The sequence below is a fragment of the Annulohypoxylon truncatum genome, assembly GCF_022578515.1.
Source record: "Annulohypoxylon truncatum strain CBS 140777 unplaced genomic scaffold F4807scaffold_3, whole genome shotgun sequence".
NCBI lineage: Eukaryota > Fungi > Ascomycota > Sordariomycetes > Xylariales > Hypoxylaceae > Annulohypoxylon > Annulohypoxylon truncatum.
Window position 1 is genome coordinate 578,532 of NW_025953789.1, and position 17,726 is coordinate 596,257.

General features: G+C 47.9%; 5 protein-coding genes across 5 annotated transcripts; 1 reads left to right on the plus strand and 4 right to left on the minus strand.

Moving 5' to 3' along the window:
- Positions 1-1,183: 1,183 nt before the first annotated feature.
- F4807DRAFT_408966 (uncharacterized protein) lies at positions 1,184-2,597 on the minus strand. Its single transcript, XM_047996492.1, has one exon. It carries the CDS (start codon positions 2,435-2,437, stop codon positions 1,757-1,759), a length of 681 nt encoding a protein of 226 aa, XP_047858286.1. The 5' UTR covers positions 2,438-2,597; the 3' UTR covers positions 1,184-1,756.
- Positions 2,598-5,838: 3,241 nt separating this feature from the next.
- Positions 5,839-6,624, minus strand: F4807DRAFT_199066 (uncharacterized protein). Its single transcript, XM_047993793.1, has 2 exons — positions 6,183-6,624; positions 5,839-6,128 (listed from the first exon to the last, which is right to left on the minus strand). Exons 1-2 carry the CDS (start codon positions 6,482-6,484, stop codon positions 6,038-6,040), a joined length of 393 nt encoding a protein of 130 aa, XP_047858287.1. The 5' UTR covers positions 6,485-6,624; the 3' UTR covers positions 5,839-6,037.
- Positions 6,625-9,379: 2,755 nt separating this feature from the next.
- Positions 9,380-11,182, minus strand: F4807DRAFT_408979 (uncharacterized protein). The gene is made up of 3 exons (XM_047996493.1): positions 10,982-11,182; positions 9,817-10,918; positions 9,380-9,762 (listed from the first exon to the last, which is right to left on the minus strand). Exons 1-3 carry the CDS (start codon positions 11,002-11,004, stop codon positions 9,739-9,741), a joined length of 1,149 nt encoding a protein of 382 aa, XP_047858288.1. The 5' UTR covers positions 11,005-11,182; the 3' UTR covers positions 9,380-9,738.
- A 295-nt stretch (positions 11,183-11,477) lies between these two features.
- F4807DRAFT_456317 (uncharacterized protein) lies at positions 11,478-12,151 on the plus strand (the record flags this gene model as incomplete). Its single annotated transcript, XM_048000862.1, has 3 exons — positions 11,478-11,597; positions 11,707-11,825; positions 11,944-12,151. The coding sequence occupies 3 exons, from the start codon at positions 11,478-11,480 to the stop codon at positions 12,149-12,151; spliced, it is 447 nt and encodes a 148-aa protein (XP_047858289.1).
- Positions 12,152-12,795: 644 nt separating this feature from the next.
- F4807DRAFT_456318 (P-loop containing nucleoside triphosphate hydrolase protein) lies at positions 12,796-17,383 on the minus strand (the record flags this gene model as incomplete). Its single annotated transcript, XM_048000863.1, has 11 exons — positions 12,796-12,822; positions 12,902-13,767; positions 13,852-14,279; positions 14,337-14,506; positions 14,562-14,740; positions 14,800-16,702; positions 16,754-16,808; positions 16,860-16,947; positions 17,006-17,033; positions 17,100-17,177; positions 17,243-17,383. The coding sequence occupies 11 exons, from the start codon at positions 17,381-17,383 to the stop codon at positions 12,796-12,798; spliced, it is 3,963 nt and encodes a 1,320-aa protein (XP_047858290.1).
- Between the last annotated feature and the right edge of the window lie 343 nt (positions 17,384-17,726).

Genomic DNA, 17,726 nt, shown 5'->3' on the forward strand with positions numbered 1-17,726 from the left:
TCTTTTTTTTTTTTTTTTTTTTTTTTTTTTTTTTTTTTTTTTTTTTTTTTTTTTTTTTTTTTTTTTTTTTTTTTTTTTTTTTTTTTTTTTTTTTTTTATTTTTTTTTTTTTTTTTTTTTTTTTTTTTTTTTTTTTTTTTTTTTTTTTTTTTTTTTTTTTTTTTTTTTTTTTTTTTTGGAAAGCTAGGGGATAGTATGCCTTTTTTGAGAAGACTAGAGCCGCAATAGTAGTATCCATGGAGACAATTATTGGCGACGGTGACCCCGGATAGTGCAACGCTAAGAGCGATTGTGATGACGTGACGGTTAACCATGGTGATTATGGGGTTGTATGTACCGCTATTGAGATCGTGGTGGGACTGGTGAAATAGCAACTTTGAATCTGATCTATAAACGTGTACCTATCTCCTCTGTCAAATGCGGTAATAAGGAAGGGTAAAAGAAGCCATCTTAACGGCAGAGTTGAAGTCTTATATATAAGTGTATATAGTCTTACGAGTGACCGAGTGACTCTGGAGAACTTCTCAGAGACTCGCCAGATCCCTGATTCAAGACATTCTGATTGCGGCACAACATTTCAACATTGGCCTGTTCCTCAGCGGAGGACTTTTTATAGCTGTTTCAGAATGAGTAACCTGCTCACCATTCGTGACACGGCTTCGCCGCTTAAATGCCCTTTTCAAGGTTCGTGGTGTAGAGGGTGTACTGGGCCCGTGGCCGAAAATATACCAAATCTTCGAGACGCAGAATGGCAGCAAATTAGCACAATTTATCAGTCACGGGCTTATCGTCGCACTCTTCACCGAGGCCGCGGGCTGCTTATTGTCTAGGAAGCTTGTGGCAGCTGAAGTCCGTGTACAACAGCGCCGCTTGTTCTAAGGAAGTCCGACAGGCTCATCGAGAGGCTCGTGTCTAGGTCGGGTCTTACTAAGGCGTCATCATAGCACCTAAAGGCACTATTTTGTAATACCCTAAATAGTAAGCTTTGGACAAGTAGATGAGACAGCGCTAATCCACTATACACCTGAGACGACACTTAGGAGGACGACGCTAATCCTAAGCACGGTTGGAGATTCCATCCCTACATCATGATGACTACCTAGGGAGGAGGATAAGGGATGATATCCAAGGGGTTCCACAGACCACTGATATTCAGAATAGCGACTTCTCTGCTCAAAGGTTACATGGAGCCTAGGTTGGAGGGGCGGTAGTATATATTCCTACGACTTAGAAGTTTATCATCATCGTGACTAGCATCTATTCACGGCATACCAATTGTGGACATGTGTGATATACTTGTTAACGAAGGTCATGGACCGACTGGTTATTAAGAACCACCAATACTACCTAAGTAGTCTCAGCCCTGACCGCAGAATACCTCCCACTGCAATGGCTTAAGACAGTAATACTGCTCCATAATATACATTAGGAATATTAGTAGGAAACTGCTGTCCCAAAAAATCAGTATGTTCATAGATGTGTACAGAATGAACTGAACGACGTATTCCAAACTCCGAGTTTCCTATCCTCCCGTGGCCCCCAAGCCGCATTGCCTTGTACATGTCTCATGATCTTGGTGCGCCGTCATCCATCCATCCTCGTAGCTTCATGACAATCTTAGCAGAGCGTCTCCGAACTCCTTCCCGTGTATATTCAAACCAAATTCAAACGTATAGTAGATGGATAGATTGATAGAAAGATAGATAGAAAGACAAGTGTGTAGGTAGGTGGGGCGTATATAAGCACAAGCCGATCACTCAGCCGTCTCTGATATACTTCCGATGACGATGATCTTCAATCACAATCTCGTGGTCCTCGCTGCGCTTCCTGGGCGGCTCGTACCTTCTCGGCGCCTCGATGTAGCGGAAGGAGTCCTGCTGCTGGGGCTGCTCAACCTCGACGTGGTGGACGTGGTACGGCACGGGAACACGGACAGGCACGAAGCGCTCGCGCTCGATATAAACTTCTCTGTCGCGGCTGCGGCGGCTGCTGCGCGAGGACGACTTGGAGCTGCGCGACGAGCTCTTGCTGCGCGAGCTCTTGTGCGACTTGGAGTACACGGTGGACTCCTGGTCCGCGTCGACGTCGACGGCGATCACGTCGATCTCCGTGTCGTGCTCGGACTCCGGGTACTGCGGCGGCGGGCAGGGCGCCGGCGCGTGGTATATGGGCGCTGGTTGTGGGGGCGGTGGTGGTGGTGGGAGGGGCTCGACGATGACTGGTGGCGGCGGCGGCGGGGGTGGTGTGGGCGTGTGGACGGGCTCAGGCAGCACGCGGACGGGAGGCGGCGACGGGACTGGCGCGGGGGCCGGCGGAGGAACGATGGTGGTGACTCGCGTGCGAACGGTCTTGCTGCCGTTGGTTGGCGGTTCTAGGTACAGGACTTTCTTGTACTTGTGATAGCGCTTCTCGCGGGGAGCTACGTAATAGGTTGACATCTTGTTAGGCCTCTTTTGAATGCAACAGACTAGACAATAGACAATATTGATGCGATGCAAAAGTATGTTATTGGATAAGGGGATGGGAATATACGGGCGGATAGAGCGTCAAGGTGGTTATAGTTGATGGTTGAGAGTGGTTGAGAGAGGAAAAAGCTAACCTGTCGAAGTGTAATACCACATGGCGGGGACGAGGATCTAGATATGGAGATGACGAGACAGGGTGGACAGAGCGGTGATCGCGATGCCGCTTACGTCACAGAAGTCTACGGCTATCTAAACCGGATTTTCGATCGTTTCTTGGGTCTTCGGCACCGCTAATTTATCGATAAGGCGGTGTCTGCAGGGTCTCGGCAATGACCGGGGGGGCAGTGTATGTATGGAAGTGGGCTTGGAAGTGGGCTTGAAGACGGCTTTGGTGGCTTGAAATGGCTGAATGGCTTGGAGGGCGGCAGCTGAGTGGCCAGAATATGATAGAAATTAGTACGACAACGTGTGACTGGTCAAGGTTGGTCAAGGTCGCTAAGGTCCGTCGCCGAGAAAGAACAGGTTCTAGAATCTAAACCCCAATAAAACAGTTCTTAACAGTTCTTCTAACTAGTATCGCGTCTAAGATAGAGAACTCGTGGAGTCCCGGAGCAAACAAGGCGGGAATGACCAAGATGTTAAGTAGTTTTCGAACTTCAGGCTGTTGAGGGCGGATTGTGTCAGTAGCACACTAACATCCTAAATACCACACCAAATAACACGAGCCTAACGCTCGTCCATGGATCCCGTGGCAACATCATGATGACCTCGGGGCCGCTTGGGCTCCCACCCCATTTGCCACCACAATCTTGTATTCCCGGATGTTGTGAGACCACGGTCAGGACGTATAATCTCATCAGTCTTACAAAGGGGTCATGGTACAGATGGTACAATTACCGTATCACGGGCAACCTGCACACGTCGACATTGGCTTGCAGCTTTACGGGACTTTATTAAGGGGGGGTGGGGTAGCCGCCGACCATCCAGATCCTCTGCACTCCTCTGCACTCTTCTGCACCTTACGTCTGTTTTCTGAACAACACCACTTAGGACATGTTTGTTTTTTATTGATTTTTCTATTGATATGCGATACTACTGCTTGTCCTAGGTCATCCCATTTTACCCGTTATATGGGTATTTTCTCGTAACGGCATACGAAGAGGCCAACGTAACTCTGTGACGTTGAGAAACAATACTCTTGGCAATGGATACCGGTGTGGTGTGTTGAAAGTGTCGAAAATGGAATAGGAGAATGTTCAATATTTACATACCTACAGAATACATACGTCCATACCTAGGTGCTATTTTGAGAAACGTTCCACGGATTATACCCCTTGCGACGGAATTTATATACGAGCTCCACGCTTGTTCGCGATCGACTCTTACCTAACCCAACTTTTAGATCGAGCCGCTTAGCCTCTTTTCAATTCTTGATTTGGATACAGCAAAACGTCAACATCCTGGGACCTTGGTTATCGGGTTTTGTTGGCAGGCAGGATTTAGTAGACTTCACCTACAAATTCACACCTACAAGCTCACCGGTCCAACTGCCCTCCCTGGCATGATCATCTCCCTTACACCCTCCGTCACCGAACAGGAATCTCGTGAATCTTCAGCATTGAATCAAGACCTTTGTTATCGAATAGGGGCATTTCTTCCGATACATTATCGCGAGCTACTGAGACTCAATGAGTTGTTTAGGAGATGAGAGGTTGAGGGAAAGTTGCACCGCATTGTATGAAAACAAATCATCGTTGAAATATAACGTCATCTACCTAGGTGGTTGCCAAACAGCATGTGCTTTGACCCCTTAACAGAACCCCGGTGCCGGACAAACAAATTAATATCTTGTTTTGGTAGCAATGAGTTGGCTTAGAAGAGCATCACGTGTGCATAACCAACTTATTGATCAGGGATACGGTGATGGTGGTGATTAGAATGGTGTTGAACTTCTCGTTTCATTTGAAAACATTGGTTCGTCTAAGTCAAAGTTTTATACAATCCTGAAATAACTTTAATATTTATTATTATATTACATCTAATGATAAAACCCCAAGAACCTCATTAAGAACGGGGTTTAAGTGAGAAAGCTAGTTGAGGTTAAAAAGGGGTAACCCAAAAAAGGGGCTCCTGTGGACATGGTTTCAAAGATTATAAAATCCAGTAACCTGTCCACTAGATAAACGACTAGCTTCTCTATATGGATTGTCCACTTAATAGCTTTATCAATCTTTCTTAGAGGTTACTATTTTATGATTCGAGAGTTCCGTCAGCAGATTCATGATACTTACATATGCTGCGCAACCAATATAATTAACAGTCAAAGCTTAATTGAAAGAAGCAACGAGAAACACTTGTTGCATAAATTGGCAACTGAGTAATCCAATTCTGGGTCATACCTAGAGAGGGCTACAACATGGTTGTCCTACGAGGCTACTGTAACGCTTCTCTGCCTAGGTATTACTCGGGTAGACAGTCAGATGCTTGGGCACGAATGTCAGCGACGAGGTGAAACATAATGTTCCACACTTTACTGTCAGAGTAACATCAAGAGCTGAGTCTCGAACACAAGGCATATTCGTTAAATCCCAAGTTTCATGAAATTCCCCGAAACCATTATTGGCGGTTACACATAGTATAGACCTATCAAAGAGAGGATAGCATGATATTATGTTTCCATGCAAAGCCCGCTAAACTGCCTAGAAATTTCCGTTTAAGTGACGAGACGACACCTATACGATTAAGCACGACAATGCTCTCAGTATGATTATTCGCATATCGAGACCGATTCTATAAAGTGGGAATGACGCTACATCGCTGAGTTTGGTTGTAAGATATCACTACCGGCACGAAAGATCCAAGATCTAATGACGTAGCGTATGTAAGCCATGTAGCATTAGCCCACCTACGCCAAAGCCTTAGCTCTGCCACTCCCGGTACAAGCTCTCTCCCAGGATCCAGATCGTCGACGGGATGGCTTGACGTGAACAGCCCTTTCTCGTTAGAAGCGTGTGGAAGGTTCCACAACGGCTGTCGAGGCTGAGGGACTCAGACAGTCCAGGGTCCTCCGTTGGGGGGGACCCCCAAATCTCGATTCTCGACCTGGCCAGAGCCCCGCATGTGAAGGCGCGCGCGGGGGGAGGGAAGGTTGAAGGTTGAGCTTTGAGCTGGATCATCAGAAGCTTGCTTGCTTTTTCCTCGCTGCAGCCACATTCCCCAACAGCATAGCACGAGCACGAGCCGAAGCCAAACTTTGGGTTTCTCCCCGTCGGGAGTGGGAGGAGGGGGTCCGCTGCCCAATCACGGATGGGCGCCGATACGACACCGCAGCGCTGACAGATTTTCCTGCGCTACCGTGGCCCCCATTGGCGAATAGGACCTCTATCGGCAGGCTACCGGCTGAGTGGCACGACGCGATAGGACGACTTCTAGACCCTATCGCGACCTAACGCTGCGCCCGTTCCCGCGCCAGACAAGGGATATTATGCACCGCGGACAGCAGCATGCATGGTCGCATGTTCGAGTATATTGCGCCTGGCGCAATGATCTACAGAGTAGCGATGCGGACCGTTATCAGAAGCAGAAAGCGCCACTTGACCTCTTCGACTCAGGACAAGTGAGGCGGACCTTGCGCGACGTGGCCGCGTGGATGGTTGAGTTCGATCTAGATGGAAAAGTAAGAAACCGGAGAGTTAAGGATCTCCTAGGCAAAAATAACCTAGCCCGTAAAAGCAAAGTCCAAATAAAGAAAAAGAAAAAAACCAATACCGCCAAGACCCTCCGCGGCACCGGCGGCCCCAGTGTTGCCCGGCTATATGGTCTTATCATCTGCGCTCCTATTCCCGGCTCGTCTATCTGGGAGGTGGTATATGACGCCGTTTGCAGCCCCGGAGCAGACATTCGTGCATAGCCTCTGTTCCGCCGAGAAGGGAGCCCGCGCATCCAATCGACGAAATTATGCATTCCTTTCCAATCCATCAGAGGCCAGATCCCCGTTGATGATGACCGCGACCGTCGCATGTAGGGCTGCTGCCCAATACACCCACGAGCCCAGCTCCATGTCGCGCACGCCGCTCGAGATCATTCCGAAGATGGAGAAAGCAGATACTACTAAGTGGCAAAATACGCTGGCGACCGTGGTGAAAGCGTAGACCGCCGCTTCTATGCTGATCTTTGATTTCGTTGACGCGACTGTAGGAGGGTAGGGGTTCAGCGTTTCGCTGTCTGCTATTCGCTACACGTCAGAGAATCGCCTACCACATTCTCGAGCCTCGACACTTCGACGTCAAGCTCCAAGAACTCATCATCCCTGCGCTCCAACCAGGACCTGCATTCGCGAGTGAGAAGCCCGGTAGACACGTCGGGATATGTCGATGTTAGTCTACCTAGAAAAGGCATCTGAATCTCGGACCGATCGAAGAGCACCGCGGCCAGACATGATACGCCCCTCCGGAAATGATGATTACTACTTAAAGTTCGTAGGCGTCTATCCTGTCCACGTATGCGGGGCATTTCGTTTAGTAGTATGGTCGCGATCGCGTTCTATCTGCCTCGGCTTTCGAATTCCCACACACTCTCTCCAGCATTTCCCTTACCCTGCGGGTCTTGGATCGTCCAACCCGGGCCCCCGACGGAGCGTCATGCCATCTATGTCTTTCAGCTCTGACGTAATTATCCGGCAGATTACTGCAGCGTTTCGTTGAAAAGGGCGATGCGGAGCCGGCGCTAACGATCTGGAATATTCGTAGTAATCTTCGTTCTCCTGAGATCGGCTCGTATCAGACAGATCCAGACTATAAAGTTGACGTAGTAAGACGAAACTTACAAGTCCTCTGAGGTAATCGGATTAAGTGTCATCGATCCTCGAATACGTCCCTGTGGATCGTTGGAGCTCATCCACGCTACAAGCTCCGTAGGCTCGATGACGGAGTTGGAGAGTAGGTCTTCTTTAGGTAGCTGGTCCACTTCACACCGACAGTTAGCACCGCAGATTTTATTTTATGAATTTCGAAGATCTTCGAAGTTACACACATTTCAACGAAAGTGGAAGAAATGTCGACGTCTGAATTACTAATATCGTTCATCCCCTCTTCGCAACACGGCGCCTGCGACGATATGACTTTCGTCTTGTGATGCTCGGATAAGGGCAATGACGACGTTTAGCCAAGCCCGAATCAGGTCATTAGGCACCCGGACTTTAATCCTAACAGAAGCCAGTGCGTGTAATAGGATGCCCCGAAACGACTGTATCACACGAGTAACCCTCTAAGGATCGATATCAACAGGCATACGTAACGTTGTGTATTACTAGTTCGCCGTGACGCTTTCGTTCGCTAGGATCGGTTTCCTCGTTAGCATTAGTCGTGTTGCACGATGCCTAATCACCAATTAAATCAGTGTTATATCTTCCTAATGTCGCAAGGGGTTATATGCGGTGTATACTTAGGCTATGGATCACATCCCAAAACTTTCCACCGTCCGGAGTGTCTTTGTCGAATGATCGTAGCAGAAAGGGAATACAGTGTTTACCGTAGTGTATAGATCGACAGTTTTCATACATCCGTTCCTTTTGAGTTGATTCGTCTAGAAACTCGTTCTTTACTTGTCCCCTAGAAAGTGAGAACCCAAATTTTGAGTGGATGGCAATTGTGGCGTGCGGCTCAATCCCTCATTGACGTCGGCCTGTGTCAGTAGTCCTGTGCTTTACGGAGATAAGAAATTGGCGTTTCAACTTCTGACTATTCAGCTTCAGCTTAAAATTCGACTATCTCTAGTAAAGAGAATACAGGTGACTTTAGTTCTTTCTAAGTCGGTCAGTCACCATGATCTAGCACAACACACCATACCTATGAGATATGAGAGCGGCGTCCCTCAGCCTTTCAGAAGAAACTTCGGTGTCGATACTGTGGGTATTCTTCGATAGGGACCTGGAGTTCCTAGGAGAGACGGACTAGAGCCCACTACCCCCTAAGAGTTCATCATATCATCCGTCATCTTCGTCTAAGTCAGGAGCGCATGAGTTCTGGCATGAACGATAATTATCTCGGCCTTGACCTCGGGCTTGAGAAAGACCAGGTACGATAAGAAGCAGTTCCATATTCAACGCCATCCGCATCTTCTAGATCTCAAAGATCATCAGCGCTTGAATAGCCACTAGGGGACGACGAGGATCGCGATAAAAAAAGGCGAGTAATATGAGTGGCGCGATGAGTTTTCTGGTTCGGAGGACCGGAATCTTCCGTAGGTAGCCTTGCCTCATGAGAATAGTACGTTGGCTCTGAAAAGAATCGTTTGAGATCGCCGTGGAATAATGCCTACGCTCTCGATCCGCCCTTGACGTACGGTAAGCCGTTGTGACTTCAAGGACCTAGAATCGGGAATATGACGCCACATTCACGGGTATTGATCGGCCATAGGAAGGTTGCGAGGTGATGTATTCTCCCTCGTGAGCGGATGGTGAAGAATTGCATATGGAACGATGAGTCAAGCTCGAAACCTCCCAAGCTAATCAGCTAGATGTTAATGTTAGAAAAATGGTGTTTACCGGGCCAACCTCTCTAGTTCAGCTACAAAGTGAACGCCATCTCGGATTTGAGGAAGAATATGGCGCACATTGTCAGCGAACTGGCGTAGAAAATCGTTTCGATATTGAGACAAAGATTGATGTCGATGTCAGGATGGAAATGAGTTTGTTTGGCGTAAAAGACTCAACCGCTCCTCCGTCATGTTTCACGACTGTAGTACGTCTTCACACAATTCGCTTTTGATGGATTGTCTCAAAACCTATGAGTCAGGACAGAAAACACCTAAGAAAATTAGTTGATATATCAATGATTAAAGTTATTTCAGAAGAGGGAAGAATCAAGGGTCATGGGGCACCGTAATATGAACAGGGGTTAGTTTGGTAGCCCCGTCACCAGAGGCCAGATGATATGCAGGTCAAGCCACCGGCGTAACGCGTGGATATTATTCTTGACACTGTGAATATTCTCCGTCCCGTATGTCGGCGAAGGGACGAATATGTTGGAAAATATGAGTTTATAGTGGTTGAGCCCCGGCTCCTAGAACGTAGGCGCTCTAATTCTAATATACGAACTCTTCGTCTAGGTACGCATCTGTTAGACTTTTTATTTCACCATCACGGATCTCTTTAATGAAATTTGCCATGAGGTTTGTGTAAGTTTCATCATTGTTTTCAATCCTCAGACTCATGCTCTATCGGGTATCATAGGCGCTCTCATACAGCCAACCTGTCCATCACTTCACTTCATCTATCAAACTGGCTTTACCATGAAAATCTAGTCAACGATTAGTACACATTCAGAGTGCGAACAACTTATATCACCACTAACCTGGTTTAAGGCTGCCATGTCGGCCATGGCCATTCGTTTAGATGCGATATGACGTGATCGAGCATAATGCCGTGCGGAAAGGCCCTGGGAAGTCGAAGCGCCCGTGCCAATTGGTGTTGACGCACCACTTTCCTGAGGAGTAATAAGAGATACCGGGGTTGATGTATCTGTTGAACCAGCGGCTTCTGTGGAGGAATCTGGGGTTTCCAGTTGTTTCTGCTTCTTTGCCTTCTTCTCCTTCTTTCTCGCTCTCCTCTCTTCTTTTGATAACGGCTTTTCTAGTAGAGCATCTTCTGACAAGGTAGAAGTGCCAATTTCCCCAGCTTCGTCCCGAGAACCCTTCTTTGACTTCTTACTCTTCTTCTTGTCCTTCTCTGGTCCAGCTGACTCAGTCTTTTCGTTTTCTTTTCGTTTCGACTTCTTGTGTTTTTTCTTGCTAGACTTCTCAACTTCTCGGGTGTCGGTCGGGTCGTCTACTGAGTCCTCGGTTTTTGATCGCTTCTTCCGCTTCTTCTCGGGGATAGCATCGGAGCTGTCTATGGAATCGGTATCTTCCGCTTTTCGCTTTTTAGACGACTTCTCTTTCTTCTGCTTCTTCGTGGGTAGAATTGTAGCGTCCTCTGACTTTAAAACTGGTTTTTCTTCGTCTTCTTCCTTGAGATTGGGTGTTTTGGTAGTCGTGTTTGTCAATTCGTTCATCTGATCTCCAACCAGAAGTCCTCCACTGACAAACCTCATAAGACCATATTTCCTCTCCACATACAGGTTCGTCTTGATACCCGATCGAACTTCTCTCTCTTTCTCAATTACCTCCTCGGACTTCCCATTGAGTCTACCAAGAAGGTCCTTGAAGACATCAAGGCCAGTGCATTCGGCATTCTGCTTATGCTTGGGCTTCGCACCCAATCCCAGGGTATCATCTTTCAAGAAAACATTTATGGGGGCGGCGCTCGCAGCGGAATGTAGGTGAGAGTGAGAGGAGTTTTGTGCGCCCAGGAACTTTCCAGGTTCCCAACCTTGCGCTCGCAGAATCTTCTGGCCGAAGGTAGTCTCGTCGCGGCTCCATTTGGTGTTATTCGGATCGTTTTGGATCTTCCGACGACTTTAAAGAGATTGATGTTAGTGATGGATTAACAAGAGAATATATATATCGGAATTATCATACTTCCTAGGTCCTGCGAGACCCATCGTAGCTAGATCGACCTTCTAAAGTCGAAATCGCAAATTCAGGTACGATTGTATAATTTAGAGGCGGTTTTGCTTTGACAGTGGGGTCCGATTTTCAATAATTTTTGGCCGATAAGTCTAGAATATGTACCTAGGTACCATCCGATAAGACGATAAGACCGGCAAAACAAATATCCGCAAGACGGATAGTTCCGCCTTTTAGCTTCTATAAATTCCGGGGTAAGTATTTCGTACTTTGCTCCTTCACATCTAGTACCAAAGTTCAACCCTTCGAAACTCAATAGAAGGGAAAGTGCGTCAGATGTTGTTTTCATAGGAAGTTATGACTGAATATCAGAGTAGTAACTTAAATCCGACATCGTCTATTCCTTTAAGAAAATGTTTCAAATGCGTGAACTCAAAAGAGCAAGACTATTCCATGAACATACAATCTCTCAATTAACTATAGTACTACCTAAGTTATCCAGGTGGCCATGACATCTCGTCGCAAAGAACCCAGCCCAATTGAGGTTGACTCAGGCTCCGATGTAGAGTCGAAACTCGACTTCCAGTATAAACCAAGCGCGAGTATACCGCAGGCTATGGAGAGCATCGTATGTTCTTCTCCCATCCACCAGAGGCATTGTGGAGAGATGAGCACATACAATTCTGCCCACCTAACTGTTAAGACACTAAATTAATATATGTTTCTGTCCTCAACAGGAAAAGTGGAAATCGAAGCGATCTGATATTCGGAAAAGCATCGATAAGGATTACACTAACAAACTGGCTGCTCTGAAGAGCAAGATCACAGCACACTACCAAGATGAGGCCCAGAAGACGTAAGTTATAGGATTACCGTCATCTCATCGCTATATTACTACCTTGGACCATCAACCAGCAAATACCTAAAAACACATCTATCTCAAGGGGGCGAAATTCTGACATATTACCAATTAGATCCGATCACAACAAGGAACAACTTGAACGATTATTGGCAGCAGTCGAGAAATGCATTGCGTGCGAAGAGAAGATCAGTAACCGGGTCGACTCGCTCCGAGATGACTGTGCTCACATAGCGATGCTTATAGATGCAATCTACAGCGGCCGTAAGGAAGCTGCCACAGAATCGGCCAAAGCGTATAAGTCTGGTCAATCCAAAAAGTAGTTGTCTATCATCAACTCGATTGGTAGTGATTATCAGTATGCGACTAAACTAAGTCGAGCGGATGGAAGGAGAACTACATATCCAAATGTCGGAAATTCAGCTGTCAAAGTTCTGTTGCAGTTAACCCTCAAGTTGCTTGTAAGTAGCTAACATGAAGTCAAGTGTCACATATACTTAGCAGAAAAACCAGCAAATACCTAGGAGGGCCAATCAATCGCTATATCGATATGCCTGACATCTCTTTCGAAGAGGTGGCGGTCTTTCATTTATGCGAATCTGCTCGTAGCTTAGATTTCTGAGCTTATTCTGTTCTGACATGAGCATTATCAAGGGTTAGAACGTCGCTGCACGCCCTAGATGAGCATGAACAGGGGAAATAGTAACACAGTCTTCACATAAACAAAGTTCCCTCCCTAAACATGCCGACGATTAAGTATACTCAGTATTATGATATAAATATGCGGAGTTTAATATTCTATACAAGAACCAGAGCTGGATGGGGTATTCCAAAAACCGACCCCAGAGCGAACGCCGTATATACCCTTCCCACTATGTGTTGCGATTTCTCTCTATCTACAACATGCATGTCTCCTATATCTCACCTCTATATTCATTACTTTCAACACCTTCAAATATGGCAGACATTACCTATCAAGGGCTTGGCTCTGGCACTACAGTCACAAAACTGATTAGCTGACATATCCAAGGATCCAGTGACGTCTAGGAGAGAAGAAATAGGGGTTAACTTACCATATGCCAATAAACGCCCTTCTTCTTCAACAGTTCAGCATGACTTCCCTTCTCCAGCACCTTGCCCTCGCCCAACACGAAGATAACATCAGCGTTCTGCACCGTAGCCAGCCTATGCGCGACAACTACCATCGTACGTCCCGCAGCCGCCCGCTCGAACGCGCCCTGGACCAGCTTCTCGCTCTCGGAATCGAGACTGCTGGTTGCTTCGTCAAGTAGTAAGACGTTGGGGCGCCGTATAAGAGCGCGCGCGATGGCAATACGTTGCTTCTGGCCGCCGGAGAGCGAAACGCCACGGCTGCCGATCTCGGTGTTATACCCGTCGGGCAGCGAAACGATGAAGTCGTGGATACTCGCGTCGCGGCAGACGGCGTGCAATTCAGCATCCGTAACGGTAGCCGGGTCCACGCCTAACAAGACGTTATCGCGCAGCGTGCCCTGGAACAGGGTCGGTTCCTGCGCCACCAGCGACAAATGTCTTCGGTAATCGTAAACATTGACGCTCGCAATATCAGTACCGTTAGCCAAGATCTGGCCGCGGTTAATATCATAAAACCTCTCCAGCAGGCTTATAATGCTCGTCTTGCCACAGCCCGAAGCGCCGACGAGGGCGGCGAACTGGCCTTTCTCGATGGTGATGTTTAGGCCCTTGAAGATGGACACGTTTCGCGACGGGTACTTGAAGTGCACATCCCGGAGCTCGATCTTGATGCCGCCACGCGTGTTGGGGATGTTGGTCGTCTTGTCGCTCAGGTCCCGGTTGCGCGACTCGCGGATGCTGAGGATGCGGTTGGCGGCCGCGGAGGCTTGCGCGGCGTTAGGGCCAAAACTGAAGCCTTGGCCCGCGGCTTCGGCTCCGTTGATTACTGAGTGGATAGCGGTTAGCAGCTATTCCTTTCGCATAGTTTCGGGTTCTTATGATAATGGTCATGGAGACCTCAAACACTTACCAGCCATGTAACAAACGAAGAACTGCAAGACACCATACTCTCGCGAAGCCAGTAGGGTTCCTCCATACCAGAGGATAAGAGCCTGGCAGGCCATACTGACGCTATCCGAGAAAGCAAAGACCAGCGTTCTCCAGATCGCCTTCTTATAAGCATCAGATACATGATGATTAAGCAAGCCATCGTAACGGGTACAAATGGTGTCCTCGAGGGTGAGCGAAGAAACGGTGCGGAAGGCGGCGATGGCTTCGGCGGCAAACTTCGACGACTCGGCGAAAACCTCCGCGTACATCTGCTCGAACTCTAATTCGTACTTGAAACGAAGATATCCTGCGACAAGTCCGATGGGCATCGTGACACATGTCGCGACGAGGGCGAGCTTCCAGCCAAAAGCAAATGCTATAGCCAGAGTACCAATGAGAGTGAAGAACCTAAGTAACCTTGTCAATAATGCCGCTGAGATAATTCGAAGGAAGGGATATGCGTACGAATTATACACCATAGCCATATTTATGCCGAGGAGTTCCTCCAATTGTTTCGGATCGCCCCCAACGCGCGCCGTCAGCGAACCCGTCGAGTTCTGCTCCTCGTCGAAGAAAGAAGTTTTCTGGTAGATAATACCCTCGAAATATTGCTGCCGGTATACATTGGAGATATGCTGTTTTTGACAGGTCAGGATGCGTACTTGGCTAATAAAGACATAAGACACCTACAAAGGCAAGGTTGCTCGCTACGAACCCAAGGACGAAATAGGCGACGCCTGTAGCTACGGCGAGTACCACCCACATCAAGGACCAGAAGTTAGCTTCGGATATGAACCTGGGTATGTCGTCGACATAGGAGAATACAACAATGATCTTTCCGAAGAGGTACGCTTGCATCGGATTCGAGGCTGATTTCGACAGTCAGTCCAATATCCAAGTCGATTAAAAGGCGATGAAAACAACTTACCGGCAGTACACATAGCAGCCAATACCGTAACCGCGTAGAACGGGAAGCGAGATCGCTGCTCGTAGAGCAACCGCCCAAAGCTTCCGAAGAGCCCCTTTTTCTTATATCCGGGTGCTTTCGGCACGTTGGCCACGGCATCAGAGTACGCAACACTCTTCTCACGACTGAGGATCGCCGCCATATCCTCTTCTTCCGGAACATCAGAATCACCAGCTTCCGTAGGTTCACCGAGTGAAAGCTGTTGAGCGTGGACGAGGCCGTAATAGACACCCATGTCGTCTTCCAAGAGGGATTCATGGGTTCCTTTCTCGACGACTTTGCCTCTCTGTAGGACCACAATAGTGTCTGCCTTCTTGATTGTTGAGAGTCGGTGGGCGATAGTAATCGTCGTCCGGTTTTTCGACACCTTGTCGAGCGCCGCCTGAACAATACGTTCGCCTCGGACATCGATCGCGGATGTAGCCTCGTCGAGAATGAGAATCTTCGGTCTCTTGATAACCGCCCGAGCAATACAGATCCGTTGACGCTGTCCACCAGAGAGCTTCGTACCATTTTCGCCAACGAGGGTTTCGTAACGGTCTGGAAGTCGATCGATAAATTCGTCCGCAAATGCCTCCTTGCAAGCCTCTCTCACCAACTCTTTCTTCCGCTCTTCCGACTCATGCTCGAATTCCGACCCTATCAACCCATGTGCCACGTTATTGTAAATAGTGTCATTGAACAGAAAAGGTTCCTGTTGCACAAGTCCAATCTGAGACCGCCACCATTTCAAGTTGATCTCGTCTAGTTCATGACCGGAGGTCGATATCGATCCCCTCAACTTCACGATTGGTCCGGATTCAACTTCTGCGGGTGCTTCGTCATCGGAGTCGTCGCTCTTCTTGCCTTTAGCTTTACCTTTCTTCTTCGCCTCTTGCTTCTTTTTCTGGTCCTTCTCAATGGCCTTGGCGATGACATATTGATCACGCAGAGTGTACCATCGTTCAATTAGGCCGACAATCGTACTCTTACCAGACCCCGATGGTCCAACAATAGCCGTGATTTTCCCCGTTTCGATCCGGAGGTTGAGTTGGTCCAAAACTCGAACGTGTGGTCGACTTGGGTACGCGAAGTCTACTCCCTTAAATATAATATCGTTAGTTGCAGAGACGTCCGGTTCGGTAAGCGTGCCGGTATTCGGTCGAGGGGCATCGATAACCGTGAAGAACTCGCAAGCGGCTACCGTGGCCTTGCCGATCGCAATGAGTGGCGTCGAGATACGTTCGATGGAAATAACCATCATCATGACCGACATAAGCACGACGATGATGGTACCCACGCTGTCGAGCCTACCCTCGATATACGATTTAGACCCGTACCAAAACGCAAGACCAAAGGCAGAATTGAACGCGAAGAAAACCAGAGAAAACTGCGCGGCTAGAAGGGGTGTCGTCTTCTGTCCATGTTTCTTCGCCGCCTCGGCCCAGACGGCGAATTTCTTAGCAATCTGAGACTCGGCACCGCACGCAACGACCATACGGATGGCCGAGAAAGCTTCGCTGGCTATTGAAGACGACTTCGTCTCGGCCTTGGTGACTCTGCTCGTTCCTTTGACGTAAAAGGGGATTATGGTGCCCACGGTAAGCATGATGAAGAGGAGGACGGAGCACGTAACTAGAGCTAGAGCCCAATTGTACACGAAGGCGATAACGGTGGCGGCAATTATCATCACCAGAAACTCGATGAAGGTACCGAGCTTCTCTGAAATACCTAACTGTAACGTGTTCGCCGTCGTCGTAATCGTCCCTGCGGCCGCACCAGGGGGCATTGAGTCCAGAACATGGATCGTTTGGCCGAACAGACAGCGGAGGTAGTCGAGCCTGATGGCAGCGGACATCCGAATACCAATCAAACGGTAACAAAACTAAGGTTATGAGTAGACATCCTAAGGAGCAGGTAGTGGTAGGTGTTATACCTTGTTGATGTAAGTCAGGACGAATCTCCCGATAAACAGGTAGAAGATATATAATCTTTCGAAACATCAGCGACCATCCGGAATTATACTGTTTCCTTCTACCTACGCATTCTTATTAAGAGTAGCCCGAAACTCGGCTTCGCTCTGTGTAGAATTGGGAAGAAAGTAGCCATTGAAGTTGCCGACCAATGCACCTGGGATTAATGAGCATATGTGATGACCTCGAACTAGCATTTTTGACAAAGGTCTTACCGAATACAACATTCATCAATGGAAGAGTCTTTAAGACGGAGAAGTTATTAGTCTACTAGTATTCAGAGAAAAGGGAGATTCAACATGAACATACGACACCCGAGCCTGCGGCTGCCACGACCGCGGCCACCATGAGAACGAAGTCCCACGCCTTGGCATATTTAAAGACTCTCTATTCCAGCATCAGCTTTCATTTACTTGTGTAATATGTTGTGTACGGTCGGTGAGACAACTGACGATATAATCTCCAAAAGCGGCCTCCCTCTCCGGACGGATTTTGGCGTCGCGTCGAGCCTTTTCCTCTTCACTTATGGGCGGCTTTTCGCTGAAGCCGCCCGCGGCCATTATCCCGTTTGGCTCTTTCGAATCTGACCTCATGCTGAGCCGGCTGCCATATAGCGACGAGCCTATTACCTATGACGGGATCTCGACTCAAGAAGCTTGGTTTTGATGTCGTCTTCAATTTGGGGACCTGGAGAAGACAAAGAACGCCAAGCAATGCCTCAGGAGTAGGACGTAATTGAAACAGTAGGCAGCAAGATTAACGTTATCTTATACACATAATCATACAGTAGCAGCCTCGCCGGTTGCATCGATCCGAAAACCTAGAATGGCAAGACGATTATTAAAAAAAGATTGAATAGACTCATCGGCAGAAGCTGCTCAGCCAAGAATGCGGAATTGAAGTATGTATATCAGAGAAACATCCATTATATTTCAA

What these genes read in the sequence shown, in the direction of transcription:
- F4807DRAFT_408966 (XM_047996492.1), bottom strand. Translation starts at nt 2,437, where the DNA reads ATGTCAACCTATTACGTAGCTCCCCGCGAGAAGCGCTATCACAAGTAC.
- F4807DRAFT_408979 (XM_047996493.1), bottom strand. Translation starts at nt 11,004, where the DNA reads ATGGGTCTCGCAGGACCTAGGAA. An exon ending in GGTCTCGCAGGACCTAGGAA is followed by an intron (nt 10,919 to 10,981) that starts GTATGATAATTC and finishes ATCTCTTTAAAG; the next exon opens with TCGTCGGAAGATCCAAAACG. An exon ending in ACATGGCAGCCTTAAACCAG is followed by an intron (nt 9,763 to 9,816) that starts GTTAGTGGTGAT and finishes ATCGTTGACTAG; the next exon opens with ATTTTCATGGTAAAGCCAGT.
- F4807DRAFT_199066 (XM_047993793.1), bottom strand. Translation starts at nt 6,484, where the DNA reads ATGCGACGGTCGCGGTCATCATCAACGGGGATCTGGCCTCTGATGGAT. An exon ending in ACTTTGCTTTTACGGGCTAG is followed by an intron (nt 6,129 to 6,182) that starts GTTATTTTTGCC and finishes TTTTCCATCTAG; the next exon opens with ATCGAACTCAACCATCCACG.